Source organism: Schistocerca nitens, chromosome 7 (assembly GCF_023898315.1).
Source record: "Schistocerca nitens isolate TAMUIC-IGC-003100 chromosome 7, iqSchNite1.1, whole genome shotgun sequence".
Taxonomy (NCBI): domain Eukaryota; kingdom Metazoa; phylum Arthropoda; class Insecta; order Orthoptera; family Acrididae; genus Schistocerca; species Schistocerca nitens.
The window spans coordinates 97,417,671-97,437,317 of record NC_064620.1 but is presented as its reverse complement, the minus strand read 5'-3'; the positions used below and the strand labels follow the sequence as shown (position 1 = coordinate 97,437,317).

Genomic DNA, 19,647 nt, shown 5'->3' with positions numbered 1-19,647 from the left:
GAATTAAAATCAGCTCAATATTACAACACAATATTTCATACCTTAGAAATCCATATCATAGAGTTAAAATAATTTTGGAAGAGAGTGGAGAAGGTCAAGACTGTTACAACAATTCCTCGTACTTCCATAAGTCAGTATATCTTATGTTCCTTAATGGATCTAAAAGGCAATAATCCAGGTCCAAATCTGAACTGTCACTTAGTTTTAATGTGCCAAGAGGTTTTGTGTCCTTATAAACAGGTTGGTGATATTATTGTGTTAACCAGCTGCATAGCATGTATTATTTGTGAAGTATATATTCATTCGGATCTGTTTGAAAATGCAATGCAAATCTAACAAGGCATACTACAGAAAATATGCTGAGATTATATAACCTATGGTGAACTGGAAGACAGTTTACAGCTTGATCTAGATATCACTTGTGAAGTGAAGTTTTGTCTGCCTACACAAATACACCAATAAAATACATAATAGGCATTTTCGAAATCTTCTTTGCAAATATTACTTATTCTCCCATTTTGTTTTATACTTTCCAGCTGTAACATAGACAACTGTGCAGTCCGTATGCGCTCTCTAGAAAACATTGAGTATCACAGACGATGTCATAATGGTGCCCAGTACTCTTGTCCAGAATGCAGCCATGTTCACTGCCATTGGAATGGAATGAGCACACACTTATGGCGGACACATGTTATAAATATGGAGCTATTTTCTTGTGATCAGTGCTCTTATAAAACAACAAGGTACAGTTAGTATGTAGAATCTTCTTTGCTTTCTTAAAATACTAGGTTAATGTGATACATTTCATTAGTGATGTGTGATTTGACATAGGAAGTGTTTGACATCATGCCAGCAAAGTGTGTTTTTATGGTAATGGAAAGTTGTAACAGACTGTAAATAATTTAGAAGTGAAGGTAACAACTCACTGAATAGCAGAGGTGTTGAGTCATCAGCAGGCACATAAACAAGACTGAAAACATTCTAGCTTTTGGGCAAATCATTTTTTTCAGCAGGAACACACGTGCACATGCGCTTGTGTGCAACCCCCCCCCCCCCCCCACACACACACACACACACAAACAAACAAACAAATCCATACAGCTATGTTGCAGCAACTAAATGCACGACACTGGGATTGTGGATGCAGCTGGCACAATGTTGGTGTAAAGCAAGTGTGTGATGTGCGTGGGGGAGGGGTTCAATACCTGTACTATTTGTTGAGTGATTACCTTTATTCCTAAATAATTTATTAACAATGTGTATTTGTAATATATAAAATCAGTTCTTTGATGTGTGTGGAAAAAAAAGGCTTGTGAAGACCATTACTTTTCACGTAGAGTAATGGCATTTGTAATGAACATTATTAAAATGTTGTTATATTGGTATTAAAAAACTTGATAAGTAATTTTTTTAATGGCTTTCAGTACATGTTCAGTCCACGAGTGACAATTATATGCTGTGGAACTAACTTGCTGCTTAGTTTGTCATAAATTTTGATACCCATAACTGTTAGTCATTGACCATCAGTCAATGACTGTAATCCATGAAGTTTTATTTGTTCTTTCTACTGTGCTGAGCAATGATTTGGCACAAATTATTCAGAGCTGCTGTGTATAAAGGTGATCAGTTTGTAATTCATTTACATCTTTTAGTACCAAGTAACTCAATCTCATTGATTTTCTTCCACACTTTCAAGAGTTTCAAGTGCTAGGTGTATCTCTAACCATAATGCATCAGCATAGATGGTAATACTACTCGTATTATGTAGGATTAATATTTTAGCCACATTACCTGCACACCTCCAAAACATTATTGCTCCTCTTGCAACAAACCGAAAGTAATTATTGTTGAAATTATTTAATGGGATACATAAAAAATTGGGGACTACTTACCTGATGTTTGTGTAAGCTACAGTGGTTAATGATTATGTAGTGATAATTGAAGACTTGTGTGGGCTGGGACTTCAACCCAGATTTCCTGCTTATTCAGAGCAGTCACCTTGGCTGTCTGACTATGTGTCCAGGATGCTCTCAAACTTTCAGTGTCATTGATGCTTCCTTTTATGATTTCTGAACACTAGCATGGTAATGTAAAAGAGAGGAAAACCATTAATTTGTAGTGACAGAAGCAGAATTGCTTGTAATTAAACCATGGTGTATTTGTTAAACAGTTGTTCTCATTTCTGGGAAAGAATATCCTTTGCTATTGGTTACAGTCATTGTTTACTTTATTTTTATTTGCTAAACCATTATAAAGCACTGCATCTGCTTTCATATCTCTGTTAATTCTAGATACAATCAATTATACAGATAATTGCAATTAAAATATATTACCAAGTCATAGAGGTTCTTCAGTCTAAATGAAGCTCTGTATGTGAGCTATAAATACCTTGACCTCTCAATGAAAAGTGCAGGGTTAGATTGTCAGAATAATGAAATTGTGCAGTGACAAAACAGAGGATTGTGTTTACTCATTTTGATTGCACATTAAAGAGCAGCAGTTCATCATGACAGTGATTTTACAGGTGCTTGGTTTGTAGCCATTGATAGAAGGCATCAGATGTCCATATGCAAATAACAAAATACCTGTAGTTTATAAGAAATCAGTTTCTGAGTTCAGAGCTGCCACTCAGTGATACCTTAGGTATGTTTGATGGGGTTGATATGTGGCCAGTCTGGGACCAAATTCATAATTGTTCTCTTCAAACCACTACAGCTCAGTACTAGCTGTGTAGGTTGGACAGAGAATTCAATTACAATTGCCTGATTTTGGAAAGAAAGTGAAGGAATGCAATAAACAACAGTTGTTTGAAAGAAACGAGTTTAATATTAAATGGACTGTGAATTTTGTAGATAATGGTTTTTCCTGTTTAATATTACCCCAGTCTCCTGACTGAAATTTAATTGTATTAATTACTTCTTATAGTTACAGCAAGCTGATCAACATGCATAAACGAATCCATGGCAGTGAGCGACCTTTCCTCTGTGATACGTGTGGCAAGGGCTTCAAGAATACAAAACAGTTACGAAATCACAGGGTAAAGAATTAGAATTCCTAATTTTTTTAAATTGTCACTATATACCCATCTTGTAGTAATGTACTCATTCATTTATATACCTCAAGTTTTTTCGCTTCAGAAGATTCATTTAATATCAGATTTTGAAACTCAAAAGTTATTTATTTTGCATCTGGAGAGCAAAAGGATCAGATGTACATGTGATGGATAGTGGCAGGGGACTGTGTTCATTGCTCAGAAACTCTATGCTGCTTCAGTTCCACAAGATGCAAGGACACAGTACAAACTGTGAAATAATAAGAATGGGCTTTCATATAATATCTCCTTTAATTGCAGTGAGTACCTTTTTAGAGGAGCAGAAGCATTGTATGACAAGAAAGGTGTCCATGGAGTAATAGTTAAACACCTTATTTACCCAAATAGAAGCCAATCGAGAATGCAGTATTATTTTTTGAAGATGTTTCCTTTTTGTTTTTAACAAATTCTATTCCAATTACAAATAGTCTTATATGAATCACCAGTGCCATCATTCTGATCCTTTGCATTCCTGTTTATTTCCCCTGAAAGTTTTGCATGTAGAAGTTGCATTCTTTACTGCATTCTTCTGAAGCCATGTACAAATATTTGCTTCTGTGACATCAAATTTTCTCTCTGCTGTACAAATGTTAGTGACCTCTGCTTTGTTAATAACCATTAACTTAATGTTAGCATTGTTTTAGGTTTGAGACTCAGCTGTGATCGGCAAATGCATTATATCTATATATTGGTAACTACAAATTATCATCCACATAGCTTTGGCAGTGAAGTTAACAGACTCAAAATGTAATTAAATTTTAAATCAAAACAACAGTGAGTCGTAATTTTAACATTTGGTATAAACTGTTTCAGAATATAAAAACATTTACTTCATGTACCAAAGCTATTTGCAAATGAATGACCCTGTATTTTATTTTGAACAATGAATTTTAAAAAGGAAAAAAAAAAACAGCTTATCTTACATTTGAGTAAATACAGTAATTTGACAGCAGATAAAGAAACTAGTCTTTTCAAGAGTTGACAGTGGTATGTCGACACACATATCGTGATATGTATTGCGCAACTGGAAGCAGGATGAAAACTCTGCCCAATAAACAATGTAGAATAGTTTTATTTGAATATTATAAATCGTAAGTGTCCTTCATGGAGTGTCCAAAACAAGGAAGACAAATAATAATAAACTGACTGAAGGCCAAAGTGAGCAATGAACATGTTCAAGTCCAGAATCACATGGATTGTTCAGAAGTTAAATATACAATCAGTCATGGTCTCAGCATAGGGAGACCGTATGCACTTAGGTGGCATAAGGCCAAAGTCTGAAAAGATAACTGTCATTTTCCTAAGATTGTTAGGAAGTAGAAGATAAACACTGCAAGTGACCGATGACGATTCCCGATGAGAGCTCCGATTGATGACCTGCAGGTGCAGCAGGTCCCTGGCCCAGAGAAATTGACAGAGTAACCGGTTCAATAGCTGTGAACGAAATGCCGAACTGTGGTCGGGTGCCAGCATAAATACTGTCACCGTGCACGGATAAAGTGCGAACTGCTGGCAAGCACGGGACACATCATAGGAAAATAGTGCCCGTGGTCGCAGTGCAGCACTCGTGGAAGTGTACTATACTGGCAGTGGACTTGGCACGTATTGTGGCTGCTGCCCAAGACTTTGTGGACAACAAATTGGCATGTTGCTGTTGTTGATGACAGTGTTGTTTGGAACATTTACCGACATGTGGGACAAGCACAGATTGGTGTTTGGCTTGCAGGCACCTGTGCTTGTTGTGGTAAATCATACCTCAGGTTTCCAGGCTGCTGTCTTGTACAAGGGAACACAGCATGCAGGAAAGATGTTGTTAACCCATAAGCTTACATTTCATTATACTGTTTATGTTTCATTATACATATTTCCAGAAGAGCTGTACTTTCTAAAGATTTGAGGCCATTGGTGTAACAAACCAGACCACTGGAGCATCAGATTGTCTAGTTCATGATCCCCATTCACATAAAACAGCTCTCACAATAATCAGTTGGTTCCTGAGGGAATACTAAGTGAATCAGCAGGAATTGTGTGGGAATATTAGTATTTACAGGTAAAAATACTGCTGCTTTCACTTATCACTACATTGATAGTATTGAGTTTCCACCAATATTTCTTATTAACTACTAATGTTCATGTTCAGCATATGTTCATATTAGTACTTCACCGTGGCCGTGAAGATGCAGTACCAGTTTAATATAAAAAACCACAGGTGTAAAACAAGACAGCTACGTTACCTTTGGGAAAGATGGGAAGGAGGCCTGGAGTTTAATTTATCATAGAAACTGAGGTCACAAGTGGCTACATACATTACAGATTTGAACTGCCGCCTAAGTAGAGAAAATAAAACATTATTCATAATATTGTTACATTCCATCCTGGATTGTTTGAAAATAAGACAGTCCTCTTTTGCTAAGTGCAGTGACTGCAAAAAGTGGTGTGTTGCCCCACAGCCCATGTTTACTTCTAGGATTTGAGTATTATTATTGTGAATTAACTTGCTATAAGATGCGGTATTAAAACTGCTTTCTAGCTTTCATTGAGTAGTCAAATGTCATCAGTTTTACCCATAAAAAGCTATATGTGTATTCCAATAAAAACTCTAGGTAGGAATATCAGCAATGTAGGAAAAGACAGATTGCTACTTACTATAAAGAACATGTCAAGTTGTAGACAAAAGCTGTATATTTAATTGTGCCTGTCTGCAACTTGATGTGTCTTCTTTACAGTAAGTAGCAATGTGTCTTTTTCTACATTGTTCTTAATGTGACACTGGTTAAATAAATAAATAAATATTCCATGCCGTGAGCCTTAAGATTCCATGCTTATAGACATAATGATATAAAACTGTGACAGCTTTTCTATTTCATTTTAGCAAGCTCTCATCTATTGTGAAAATTGATTATAACTAGAAATTTAGTGCCATAGTTCAACTAAAATTTAAGCTTGTATTGATATTAAAATTTGTCAACAGTTTTTCCACTGCCTGATGACTTAAGCTTCTCTCTCCTGCATTCCATTTACGTCTAGATGCTGGACTTCCAAATCAAATAATCTTCCCTTCGTTGTAAGTCCAGTACTACAGCAAGTCCATAGTCCCATTTATTGATAACTTATGCTATTCATGTAACGGGTGGTCTCAGTTCCACATCATTCATTTTTACTACAAGTACTCAAGGAAATTATGAACTTATGTACTTTCTTATTTCAATGAAATCAATTTAAAATCATCCCGAGGAAGAAAAAACATAAGAAGCAACGATGAAATCATTTTTTAATTGTTATGAGACTGGCTGAATATGTTCAATATGCTGACCACCGTTTTCTGCCACAAGTTGAAATCGAGAAACAACATGTTCCACAAGAGATAAGAGTGTCTAAGGGGTCATTTTCAGAATGTGTTACACAATGCATGCCTTCAATTCAGCTATGTTTGTAATCGGAACACTGATCATATGATCTTTCGGACAATACCACAGCTAGAAGTCACATGGATTAACAAAATATGATCGGGACAGCCAAGCTGATGGGAAGTGATGGCTGATAATTCTAGCATTTCCACAGTGCCTCTGCAGCAGCTGCTTCACTGGCTGTGCACCATGTGGAGGAGTGCCATTTTTTATAAAAATGATCCTACCCAAACACCCACACTGTTGAAGGGTTAGAAAAACGTTCGTGTACAAAAGACTCTCGTTGTGTTTACCAGTGATGGTACAAGTAATAGGACCCATCTCCTTTAAAAAATATGGCCCTACGATATATGATGCTCTCAACCTGCACCACACAGTTACCTCTGCAAAATGAAGTGGTGCTGGTTGATGTGCGAGTGGATTTTCTGTGTATTGACATGTTCTGTGTATTGATGGAAACGGGCTGTATTCATCCACAGAATGTTCTGTGGGCATTCATTTTCCACTTCAATGCAAGTAAAAAATTCTAGAGGCATAATCCGTATCACTTCAGGCTGGGGGGTTGCCTTCATAGACTCGGATATTATTGAATTTGCCTTACGTTAAAAGAGTAAGTAAGGAAAACATATTTTTTTGTTTTCACCAAAAAAAATTCCTGCCCTGAGATACAGGCATCCAAAGATGATTCTGGGAACACCATTTTGAAGATGTGAATTTCGGTAATTTTTTTTAAACGTTGTAGTCTGTAACAGTTCTACATATTTTGTTAGAGTTTTTTTTTATTTGAAAGATAATTGCTTATGATTACAATGGTATTCTTCGTTTGGACATATCTGTCAAAGTTGTTTTACTGTCGCCTTTTGAATTTTTTTATAGATTAAAGAAAAAATTTTTTTTTCAAAAATGCCAATCCAGGAAAGTTAGATTTTTTTCTGTTGATTAGTACCATGTAGTACTATTTTCTCTATAAAGGAGAGCTTCCACTTTTAAGTTGGACATGTTTTATTTTAAAAAATCTTTTTTTTTAACTTTCAAGGGTAATGTATGTCTTCATTGAAGTTGTTTCTTACTAATTTCTTTGTTACAATGCTTATTTCTGTTGTCTTTGTCGCAGTTATTTCTTATCACTTGCTTTGTTGCAGTTATTTCTTTTCACTTTCGTTGTTGCAGATATTTCTTACACTTTGTTGTAGTTTCTTGTCAGTTTCTTTGTCGTGGTTGTTCAGTGCAGGTTTCTTCATTGTAGTTGTTCAGTGCTAATTTGTTTACTGAAGAGGCTTCTAAAGAAATCTGAGACCATCCAACGAGTTCTGTGTTTTTCTGTGGAATTTGCCAGTTGACACAGTTACAGTGTGTTTTGTGAAAAGGACTGTTTGAAATGTCTTCTATCTGGGGCCACAGGAGAGTGAAGTTTGCAGACTATTTATGTATCGATAAAAGAGTGATATAAAAAAAAAAATTTTAAAAAAATAAAAAAAAAACTCTGTTCAGGTTGGGAATAAGTGTTCTCATTTGCAGACTCTGTTTCAAAGTGCGGATGTTTCCAGTGACTACTTTCTGTGTTCTAAATGTTTTGACAGAATAATAACAATTATAATATCTGAACAAGGTGAAGCCTCCCATGCTGCAGATGATGCAGATTTTACAATAGAGGAAGAATTAAATACCCTGAATCAGTCAACTACAGAGGTTCTAATGTTTTACAGATGACAAGCAACAGTGTGCTATTGAGTTGCAAGGCTCACGTGTCTCTCAAATCAGTTAGCTTGCACGTTGTGTGTAGCCGATCCTCTTCTCTGGGTAATCAATTATGTCATTTTCCCAAAAGCTTCTTCTCCGAAGACTATAGCTGGTTAGAGGAATTTATTAAACTACTTTTCTATTCTTGAAATAATTTGGGTACTCATAGAATGCTTTTCAGTTCAATCACTTTATATTTTCAACTTTCGCAGACAATAACTTCTGTAAGCTAATGTATTCCTTAAACATTAGACTCATTTACACATATTCAAACAGAATACATGTGTCTTGCTTCGTTCATAGCCAAGACATGAAGTAATTCAAAAGCCTCTAGCCTCAAGTGAGTTCAATACATGAATGAACATAGAAATCTATATTCAATTGTTCATTAGTCTTTTTATAATCAACACAGACACTAAAGAGCACAGAATACTACATAAACTTTCCATGTTCTTCTCGACTTGTACACGGAAACACTGTGGACCATACAGCAGGTATTTGTCTGCCGCCGGTTCCATCTTTTTCTCATAACTGTTTTTCTTTACCTGCACATACAAATAGGTGATGCGCAGTAGGGCGTATCATTTCTCCCACTCACCTCTAAAATATCGTGTGTTGAATACACTACAACAAAACTGACCACACTTTTCAAAGTAGAAATTCCATCTTCAGAAGAAAGTGAACCAAAGCACTCTTGCAACTGTTGCCAGGAATTTTTCAAAAATGTCAATTCAGCTGTTGAATATTGTGCATCCTACAGTGAAAATGTGTAAGTTTTAACTATTATTCCAGAGACATTTTCAAAGAAAACAATTTTGAACCATGTTCCATCAGTATCAAAGTACATGGTAGACAAATCAAGAAACGTGAGGTCTCTAAAAGGAGTCTTTGGAAGACCAGATCCCTATTATGGTCATACTGTACAAGCAGCCCAAGTTCAAATAGTGCAGTCATTTTATCTGGAAGATAAATGGGACTGTTCTCACCAGAGTGGCAACAAAAAAGACACTATAATTGTAACAAGTGAAGGTCAAAATGTTGTGAAGGTGAAGAGGTGCATGACTTGCAGTATTATAGAAACTTTTGCAATTTATAAGAGCAACTATACAACTTCACATATTGGAAGATCAAAATTTTATGCACTACAAGGTAAATGGGTAATTCCACACCAACCTAGAGATGTCGGTTTATGTGTGTACTACGCGAATTTTGAACTTTGGAGAACTTACTGGAGCATGTGACATATGACACCTTGGTTGGGCATGTGAACTCGTTACTAGTCTGTGACGTAAAGCGAGAGACTTGTTTGTTTCAAGAATGCGGTGACTGCCCTGGAAAGGGAGGACTGTTTTTACAGGCACTTGGCCTGGAAGATAACTCTGCAGAAATTGCATATGCGACATGGGAGGAAAGTAAACTAATTAAGAAAACTGTTGCCTTTGACAGTTTCATTGATGAAGTTGTTAAGTAGTCAATGAAAGCAGTAACACACCAGCATCTGAAGATATTGCTACAACACACTGCGGAAGTGAAAGGATGTCTACGGGCTGTAGAGCTATGTTTAATGCTTCACTGTGATTTTGCTGAGAACTTGTCTGTAATTCTTCCACAAGAAGTACAAGGGTATCATTGGAGTAATGAACAGGTTTCAATTTTTACAGTAGTGACACATTTTCAAAACAAGACCACAAGTGTTGCAGTTATAAGTGATGACACTGGACATGACTAAGCACATGATTTGCTAGCAATGCACAAAATTCTTCAACTGCAAACAGGGACAGAGAAGATCATCATTATTCGTGATAGTGCACCTAGTCGTTTTAAAAATTGTTACCAGCTGTTTGAATTGAGTTAGTCGCTTGTACCAACTGACTGAGTATACAGTGCTACTGGTCATGGGAAGGGGCCTTGTGATGGTGTAGGAGGCCTGCTGAAGCACCATGCTACAAAACATAATATTCCATACCAAATACAGCTGTGATTCAGAGTGTTGAGGATTTTACGAAAGTCATGAAATCTTACACATCCACAGCCCTCATTCTTTTGTCCAAAGAGGAAATAGAAGAATTGCATGAGCAGAAAAAAGAAGAATGGTCCAAACAAACTACTCCTGTGAAAGGAATTCAGAAGACACATTTTTGGTCGAACTCATATTGCACGCACTTTAAAGAGTAGGAAAGAAAAAAATTTGTTTGTTCAGCCAACACCTCAGAAACAGTAGGATAATATTCAGATTCACAACCTGAGAAGGGGGATGTTTGTGATGTGTGTGTATGACTGAGACTGGTGGGTTGCAGAGACTATAGACACCAGTTATGAGTTAAACAAAATTGTAGTGAACTTTATGCTACCACATGGACCAGCTGCTGGATATAGGTTTCCAGCTGAAGGACAGCAACAACACCATCAGTACTCACTTCCTGTTCACAATCTTCAAAACATTGGAAGGCATCACTGTATATCGAAGGAAGATACTGAAGCAGTGGAACACATTTTTAGTTCATTGACTGGCTAATTTCAGTACAAAACAGAGTGCACAGGAGCTGTATAAATTGAAACCTTTAAGTCTTTGGACCTTTCACACACATTTTCGAACCATTTAAAATGCTTGAAAAATGAGTCTCGTACTCATCTTTCAAAACTAAAATTATATATATAAAAACAAAGATGATGTGACTTACCAAACGAAAGCGCTGGCAGGTCGATAGACACACAAACAAACACAAACATACACACAAAATTCTAGCTTTCGCAACCAACGGTTGCCTCGTCAGGAAAGAGGGAAGGAGAGAAAAAGACGAAAGGATGTGGGTTTTAAGGGAGAGGGTAAGGAGTCATTCCAATCCCGGGAGCGGAAAGACTTACCTTAGGGGGAAAAAAGGACGGGTATACACTCGCAGATGTCTGCTTGTGTCTGTATATGTGTGGATGGATATGTGTGTGTGTGTGTGTGTGTGTGTGTGTGTGTGTGTGTGTGTGTGTGTGTGCGAGTGTATACCTGTCCTTTTTTCCCCCTAAGGTAAGTCTTTCCACTCCCGGGATTGGAATGACTCCTTACCCTCTCCCTTAAAACCCACATCCTTTCGTCTTTCCCTCTCCTTCCCTCTTTCCTGACGAGGCAACCATTGGTTGCGAAAGCTAGAATTTTGTGTGTATGTTTGTGTTTGGTTGTGTGTGTATCGACCTGCCAGCGCTTTCGTTTGGTAAGTCACATCATCTTTGTTTTTATATATATTTTTCCCACGTGGAATGTTTCCCTCTATTATATTCATAAAACTAAAATTATGTTGAATAAGGCTAGGTTTTGATTTTTATGAGTCTGTTATGTGATAATGCGGTAATAAAACAGGTATGGCAAAAATTTTAATTGTTTATAAAACCTGTTCAACCTAAAAGTGGAAGCTCTCCTTTCCAGGGAATGTTTAACTATATGGTACCAATCAACAGAAAAAAAAAAATCAAAATTTTATGGATTGGCATTTTGGAAGAAAAAAAAACAAATTCCATAAATTATAAAAAAAAGTTCAGAATTCTATAGTAAAAGACCTTTAACAGATAAGTCCAAATGGAAGATTTCTTTGTCTTTCAAATAAAAAAAACCATCAAAATATCTAGAACTGTTCCAGAGATACAGCATTTTAAAATTTTTTCCAAAATTCTCATCTTAAAAATGGTATGCGCAGTGTCATCTTTGGAGGGCTGTATCTCAGAGCAGAAATTTTTTTGGAGAAAACAAAAAAAATACGTGTTCCTTACTTAGTCCTTCATTTTAACAAATGCTAAATTCAATACTATTCGAGACTATGAAGGTAAGATTTATTCCTAGCCTACCTCAACTGATATGGACCATGCCTAGAGCAAATGTTGGTGCTACTGGCAGGTCAGCATGAAGCAACACCAAAGCCTGGGTAATTTTGTATGGATAGCAATGCAAGATGTTTTATAGTATTTTATGCACCACACTCACAGGCGTGTGCAAAATTCTGGTATCTCCCTGTACATTGCATGTTTACATACCACTGCTCAACCTGTTGTGCAATTCTGTGACCAGATCTACTGATGTAAGATCAGTTGATTTCCTCCCTCTGCCACATTACACTTCGAAAAAGCTGTCTTTTCAATTTTGTAATCATTTTCTCCAGACCCTTATCAGACATTGTACCATCACCTTTTTTCGTATACTTGAGAGTCCAGAACTTCTGCAGAGTGCTGGCACACAGTCAGTGTTCTTGCAAAAGAGCTTCATCAGCAGTATGCAATCCTTGTTTGATACAGTCATGCTGAGTCTCCCAGATGCAAACTGGGGAACAGCTGTGTACCTCAAGTCTTTTATTTTGCATATTCTGTCACTTAGAGCACCATCTAGTGGTAAAACTTATGATAAAGGTTTTTTGTTTCCATAACATTTTCCCCTTCTTCAATAATATTATGTTCAAATTTGACATCATTCTGAGGTGCCTCCTCCCCCCCCCCTTTTTTTTCCCTTTCTTAATTTTTTTTCCAGCATTTTGAAACCTTACACATTTCTTACTATAGTTGATCAACACTTCTGTTTTGTCCAAACTTCTGACTGAGCATGTTGTAAGTAATGTTATTGTACCTAACAATTACATAACTCAATTTTCACTAAATATTCTTGTTTTTTAACATTTTTTCCAGGTAATCCATTATAGAAATACCATACCTTGACTGTCACAATGGACAAATGTACATTTTTTTCTTTGGTATTAACATTGTGCCAGGTTGGAAATTGCTATAGTAGATAGAAAGACATATATTTTTTGGTCTTTTATTTTAATTTTTCAGAAAGGGACTTTGGAGTCCTGTCAGCTCATAATGGTCCAGTCATCAAAAAACGTTCCTTACGAGAGGTGGTTTTGATAAAAACAACTCTCTCTCTCACTGACATATAGAAAAATCTTACATTGGGAACACTTTGAATGAGTTCTTGATTTTATGTTGTAAATAGCATATTTTTCACATTTTCCACAATTTGCAATAGTATCTGGCATACCTGGCAATGAACTCCAAGTGAAAATCCCCTTCTTTCTTCTTATGTTCTGAAAATAGTTGGAAGATATTTCTTGTTATCACTGCCGTCTTCAAATTCAATTTCTTCAGATATTGAAAAATAAGTGGAAATATTCTGTTGGTGATGACAATTTTTTGTTTGGCCTTTAAAATGGTGAGTTTGAATTGTTCAAGAACGTGATTTGTTTCAGAATCATTACATTTCTATAAAGAAATTAATGTATCAATATCAGACAGGGACAACTTCTAGAGTAACTCCATTTCTCCTCATCTTGCCAAGGCCTGTCATGCAAAAACGTGACGCTGTAGATCTGACCAGACTTACAGGTACAGAATATTTTATACAAAAATTTCTAAAAATCTTCAAATTTCATGCTTCAACACTACTATTGGCATAAATATGCTGCTAAGCCAAAACATTATGACCACCTGCTTAATAGCTTGTTTGTCCATCTTTGAAACAAAATACATCACTGATTTTGCATATCAGGGATCCGTCAATTTGTTGGTAGGTTTATGGAAGTATGAGGCATTAGATGTCTATGCACTGGTAATGTAATTCACGTAAACAGTGGGCTCCTGATTTCTGTACATGGTGATGGTGTCTGATAGCGACCCAGGTGGGTTCCAGAGGATTTACATCAGGTGAGTTTGGTCACCGGAACATCAATGTGAGTTCACTATAATGCTCCTCAAATCACTGTAGCACGGTTCTGGCTATGAGTCGCTGAAAGAAGACATTACCATCAGGGAAGACATCAAGCATGAAGGGATGCAGGTGGTTCACAGCCGTCAGTGTGTGTTCAATTACTACCACAGGTCCCATGCAAGTGCAGGTCAGTGTCTCCCATAGCATAGTACTGCTCCCACCAGCCTTCGTCTGTGGTGCGCTGCGTGTTTCAAGCTACCTTTCACCTTGATGACAGTGTTTGTGGAGACAGCAAATGACCTAGTGTAGGAAAAATGTGGTTCATCCAAAGAGCTGACACATTTCCATTGATTGACAGTCGCATCCTGATGGTGCCATGCCCACTGCACTGCAGTTGTAATTGGCGATGTAGTTGGGTCAACATGGGAACACATAGGGGTGGTCTGCTGCAGAGCTCCATTTTCTGTAATGTACAATGGACAGTGTGCTCCTGAATACTTGTGTGTGCACCAGCGTAGTGCTTTTTCAGCAGAGATCCTACTTTACAGAGCAAACAAGCCTCTGAACCTCACATTCTGTGAAGAGTTGTGAATGTCCAACCACTTAGCACCTAGTGGTATTTTACTGTCCTACTTCTTTCTGTAGATGCTCACAACAGTAGTATGTGAACATTCGACCAACTTTGCCATTTTCGAGATACTCGTTCACAGGCTCTAATAATAATCTGCCAGGCTCTGTGTAATAATAATCTGCTCTTTGTCAAAATTACCAATCTCAGTGGATTTCCCCATTTGCAGCCCATATCTTTGCTAGGATGATCCACCATCTGTATCTACTCTGCATACATACTTTTGTTACTGCATCATGTGCCTGCAGCACCACCAGGCATTCAACCGTGGGCAATGCTCATAATGTTTCAGCTTGTCAGTGTAGATATACCATGAAACTGCGGAGAAAATATGAAGGGCAGATTATCACAGTAAACACTCAAATCCAAGCACAGGATGACCAACATACAACTACAGGTAAGTGAATGGCATGAGGACTTCCCATGCTGAGATTCAAACTGATCTGGAGTTACAGATAATACATCCGTAATGTTACATATTGCTGGACCAAACTACAAATAAATGGGGTGCAGCAGTCCCATCATAGATATTTTATAATCTTTTATTTGAAGTGAAACTCAGGTGTCCCATCAGATTATGAAGAGTTAAAGGGCAGTTCAAAAACTAATGTTTGCTGGAGACACAAACTCGAGTGTTCAAACCCAACCCTAGCAGACACAGTTCAGATGATAGCTGAACAGACCTACGAGTTGTTCACAGGTAATAGCATAAGTCTTAATCTCATAGAAACTCAAATTATGCATTTTCAAACAAGCCATGATGACTATTTAGCCCCAGAAGTTGACATTAATGGCACTACACTGAATGAAGCGCAGTGTGTAAAATTCCTTGGGTGTCCTTGCTGGATTAAAATGAAGTCAACATATGGATAAACAAATCAAAAAGCTCAATGCATTGTATTATGCCTTATTGTCATACTCTAAGAACAAGATTCTTGGCTTATTTTGCTTATTTTTCACTCACTGTTGTCTTATGAAACTATCTGAGGGGCCTGGCACCTAAAGAAAATAAAGTATTTGTTCAGAAAAACCGAGCAGTAAAAATATTGTCAAAAGCAGATAACCATAACTGCAGAATCCTTTTTAAGGATCTTGGGAATTGTTACTCACTTTCCAATATGTTACTTCTTAGAGGTTTTTGCTGCCAATTGTAAAAATCAGTTTAAACTGAACTGCAATTTACACTGCCACAATAAAAGACATAAATGATTTTCATGTAGTCTTTGCATCCTGGCCCAGAGTTCAGAAAGGAGTTATGTACTCTGGTGATAAGATATTCAATAAGCTTTCATCTAACATAAAGCAAGGAACTGGGAATCCCTGCCAATTCATTAAAAAATTAAAACCATACCCCATTAGTCATTCTTTCTATAAGTTACTGAATATCTATATTTGGGGCTGAAAGGTTCTGTTAGCTACACGACAAATAAAACACAAGGAGTAATGAGTATTCAAGCAGTGACAGCACAATACTGGCCCACATTGACTGCTACCACCATGCAGAACCCCACTGCAGAGTTGCTGCTGGAATATGATTATTCTTTGTGTTATACTTTCCGGTTAATACATATCAGTAAAATGAATATTGCACTGAACTAATCTGGTAGCTCTGTCAAATGGGCATGTAAAATTCAGATGTTGTTGTTGTTATGGTCTTCAGTCCTGAGACTGGTTTGATGCAGCTCTCCATGATACTCTATCCTGTGCAAGCTTCTTCATCTCCCAGTCCTTACTGCAGCCTACATCCTTCTGAATCTGCTTAGTGTATTCATCTCTTGGTCTCCCTCTATGATTTTTACCCTCCACACTGCCCTCCAATACTAAATTGATGATCCCTCGATGTCTCAGAACATGTCCTACCAACTGATCCCTTCTTCTAGTCAAGTTGTGCCACAAGCTCCTCTTCTCCCCAATTCTATTCAATACCTCCTCATTAGTTATGTGATCTACCCATCTAATCTTCAGCATTCTTCTGTAGCACCACATTTCTAAAGCTTCTATTCTCTTCTTGTCTAAACTATTTATCGTCCACATTTCACTTCCATACATAGCTACACTCCATACAAATACTTTCAGAAATGACTACCTCACATTTAAATCTATACTCGATGTTAACAAATTTCTCTTCTTCAGAAATGCTTTCCTTGCCATTGCCAGTCTACATTTTATATCCTCTCCATTTCGACCATCATCAGTTATTTTGCTCCCCAAATAGCAAAAGTCCTTTATCACTTTAAGTGTCTCATTTCCTAATCTAATTCTGTCAGCATCACCAGACTTAATTTGACTACATTCCATTATCCTCGTTTTGCTTTTGTTGATATTCATCTTATACCCTCCTTTCAAGACACTGTCCATTCTGTTCAGCTGCTCTTCCAACTCCTTTGCTGTCTCTGACAGAATTACAATGTCATCGGCGAACCTCAAAGTTTTTATTTCTTCTCCATGGATTTTAATGCCCACTCCAAACTTTTCTTTTGTTTCCTTTATTGCTTGCTCAATATACAGATTGAATAACATTGGGGATTGGCTGCAACCCTGTCTCACTCCCTTCCCAACCACTGCTTCCCTTTCATACCCCTCGACTCTTATAACTGCCATCTGTGTTCTGTACAAATTGTTAATAGCCTTTCACTCCCTGTATTTTACCCCTGCCGCCTTCAGAATTTAAAAGAGAGTATTCCAATCAACATTTTCAAAAGCTTTCTCTAAGTTTACAAATGCTAGAAATGTAGGTTTGCCTTTCCTTAATCTTTCTTCTAAGATAAGTCAGAGGGTCAGTATTGCCTCACGTGTTCCAACATTTCTATGGAATCAAAACTGATCTTCCCCAAGGTCGGCTTTAATCAGTTTTTCCATTCGTCTGTAAAGAATTCGCGTTAGCATTTTGCAGCTGTAACTTATTAAACTGATAGTTCGGTAATTTTCACATCTGTCAACACCTGCTTTCTTTGGGATTGGAATTATTATATTCTTCTTGAAGTCTGACGGTATTTCGCCTGTCTCATACATCTTGCTCACCAGATGGTAGAGTTTTGTCAGGACTGGCTCTCCCAAGGCCGTCAGTAGTTCTAATAGAATGTTGTCTACTCCCGGGGCCTTGTTTCGACTCAGGTCTTTCAGTGCTCTGTCAAACTCTTCACGCAGTATCGTATCTCCCATTTCATCTTCATCTACATCCTCTTCCATTTCCATAATATTGTCCTCAAGTACATCGCCCTTGTATAGACCCTCTATATACTCCTTCCACCTTTCTGCTTTCCCCTCTTTGCTTAGAACTGGGTTTCCATCTAAGCTCTTGATATTCATGCAAGTGGTTCTCTTTTCTCCAAAGGTCTCTTTAATTTTACTGTAGGCAGTATCTATCTTACCCCTAGTGAGATAAGCCTCTACATCCTTACATTTGTCCTCTAGCCAGCCTTGCTTAGCCATTTTGCACTTCCTGTCGATCTCATTTTTGAGACGTTTGTATTCCTTTTTGCCTGCTTCATTTACTGGATTTTTATATTTTCTCCTTTCCTCAATTAAATTCAATATTTCTTCTGTTACCCAAGGGTTTCTACTAGCCCTCTTCTTTTTACCTATTTGATCCTCTGCTGCCTTCACTATTTCATCCCTCAAAGCTACCCATTCTTCTTCTACTGTATTTCTTTCCCCCATTCCTGTCAATTGTTCCCTTATGCTCTCCCTGAAACTCTGTACACCCTCTGGTTCTTTTAATTTATCTAGGTCCCATCTCCTTAATTTCCCACCTTTTTGCAGTGTCAGATTTAAAAATCATTTTGTTTGAAGTGGGAAACAAACCAACGCATTCCGTCAATGCTGGGTGTCGTATGAAAGATAGTGTGAGCAGGATTTGTTTGGGCTGATACCAGCTACACACTGCAAAAACAAAATTGCAAATACCTATACAAACACCAAAGAAAATGTGTTTGACTACCCACAGGAGAAACACCCAGTTTATATATCTGTGTGTGTGTGTGTGTGTGTGTGTGAGAGAGAGAGAGAGAGAGAGAGAGAGGGGGAGAGAGAGAGAGAGAGAGAGAGAGAGACTTTAAGCAAATTTGGCATGCCTACTGCTTGTCTCTGAGAACCAGCACTGTGTGGGTTAGAACCTTATAGCTCCCATAAGTGTGGCAGTATGGGCCACCTGGACATGTAGACTGTCCCGACAGCAAGTGTGTTGTGTAGGTAGCATTGGCATACCTTTCAGGGGCAATACATACAGAGCTGAGCAGAAAGAGGCGAGGCGGGGACGGGGATGGAGAGGAGTTGGATAGTGATGGAGGATGAAGTGGACATGGAAAGAGGGGAGGAGGAGATGGGTGCACAGAGAGGGAGGAAGTGATGGATGGAGAGAGGTGAAGGAGATGATGGGTAGAGAGAAGGGAGGGAAAAAAATGATTTATTCATTTAAAACCGAGCTTTAAATACTACTTTTCAATAGTCCCCAATCTCACAAATATAGGCACTTACCACAGCCATGCCCTTCCGCTCTTACGAGTCATTGTCAAAGTGTTGCATTGAGGGCAGGTCTTCATCATTCGAAACAGATGATCCTCACTGGATGCAGGATCAGAACTGTAATGCGGTTTTCTTGAATCTTGTCATCGCCATTTGAGACCAGTTCATCAGTCACAAAGCTTGGCCATTTACCTCACGCTTCGTGGTGAACATTAATTTGACCACTTTTAAACCTAATGCACTATTGACGCACCCACCTTATGTGATTACATTGTTTCCGTACACTTCACACAGTTGCCAATAATTTTCAATTGGTTTATGGTTTTTTGTCAAAAAAAAAAAAAAGCCTTTTCACTGACTGCACTTCACAAATCACAGGATTTTCAATGGTGGCACACATTTAAAACTTTTACTATGAAATAATGGGAAACAACATGAACTTCACATTGGCATGGCTGGATGCCTACTGAATGAACAAATGCTCAGACAACAATATGGCCACACTAGCGCTGCCCATTGTTGTTACAGGCAGAAGAGTAATTTACTTTCTTGATAAAACTGATGCGGCAGCAGCTTCTTTCAAAGAATAAGTTTCCTTACTAATTTACTTAATTAATTTAGACAGAATAACCATGAA

At 37.7% G+C, this 19,647-nt stretch overlaps 1 protein-coding gene across 1 annotated transcript in view; it reads left to right on the top strand.

Annotated features, from left to right (window-relative positions):
* The window catches only part of LOC126194669 (uncharacterized), a 121,441-nt gene that overhangs the window by 47,900 nt on the left and 53,894 nt on the right, over window positions 1-19,647 (top strand). Inside the window, exons 5-6 of the mRNA XM_049932870.1 lie at window positions 537-743; window positions 2,926-3,037. Coding sequence (XP_049788827.1) covers window positions 537-743; window positions 2,926-3,037 — 319 coding nt within the window. The remainder of the gene's footprint in view (window positions 1-536; window positions 744-2,925; window positions 3,038-19,647) is intronic.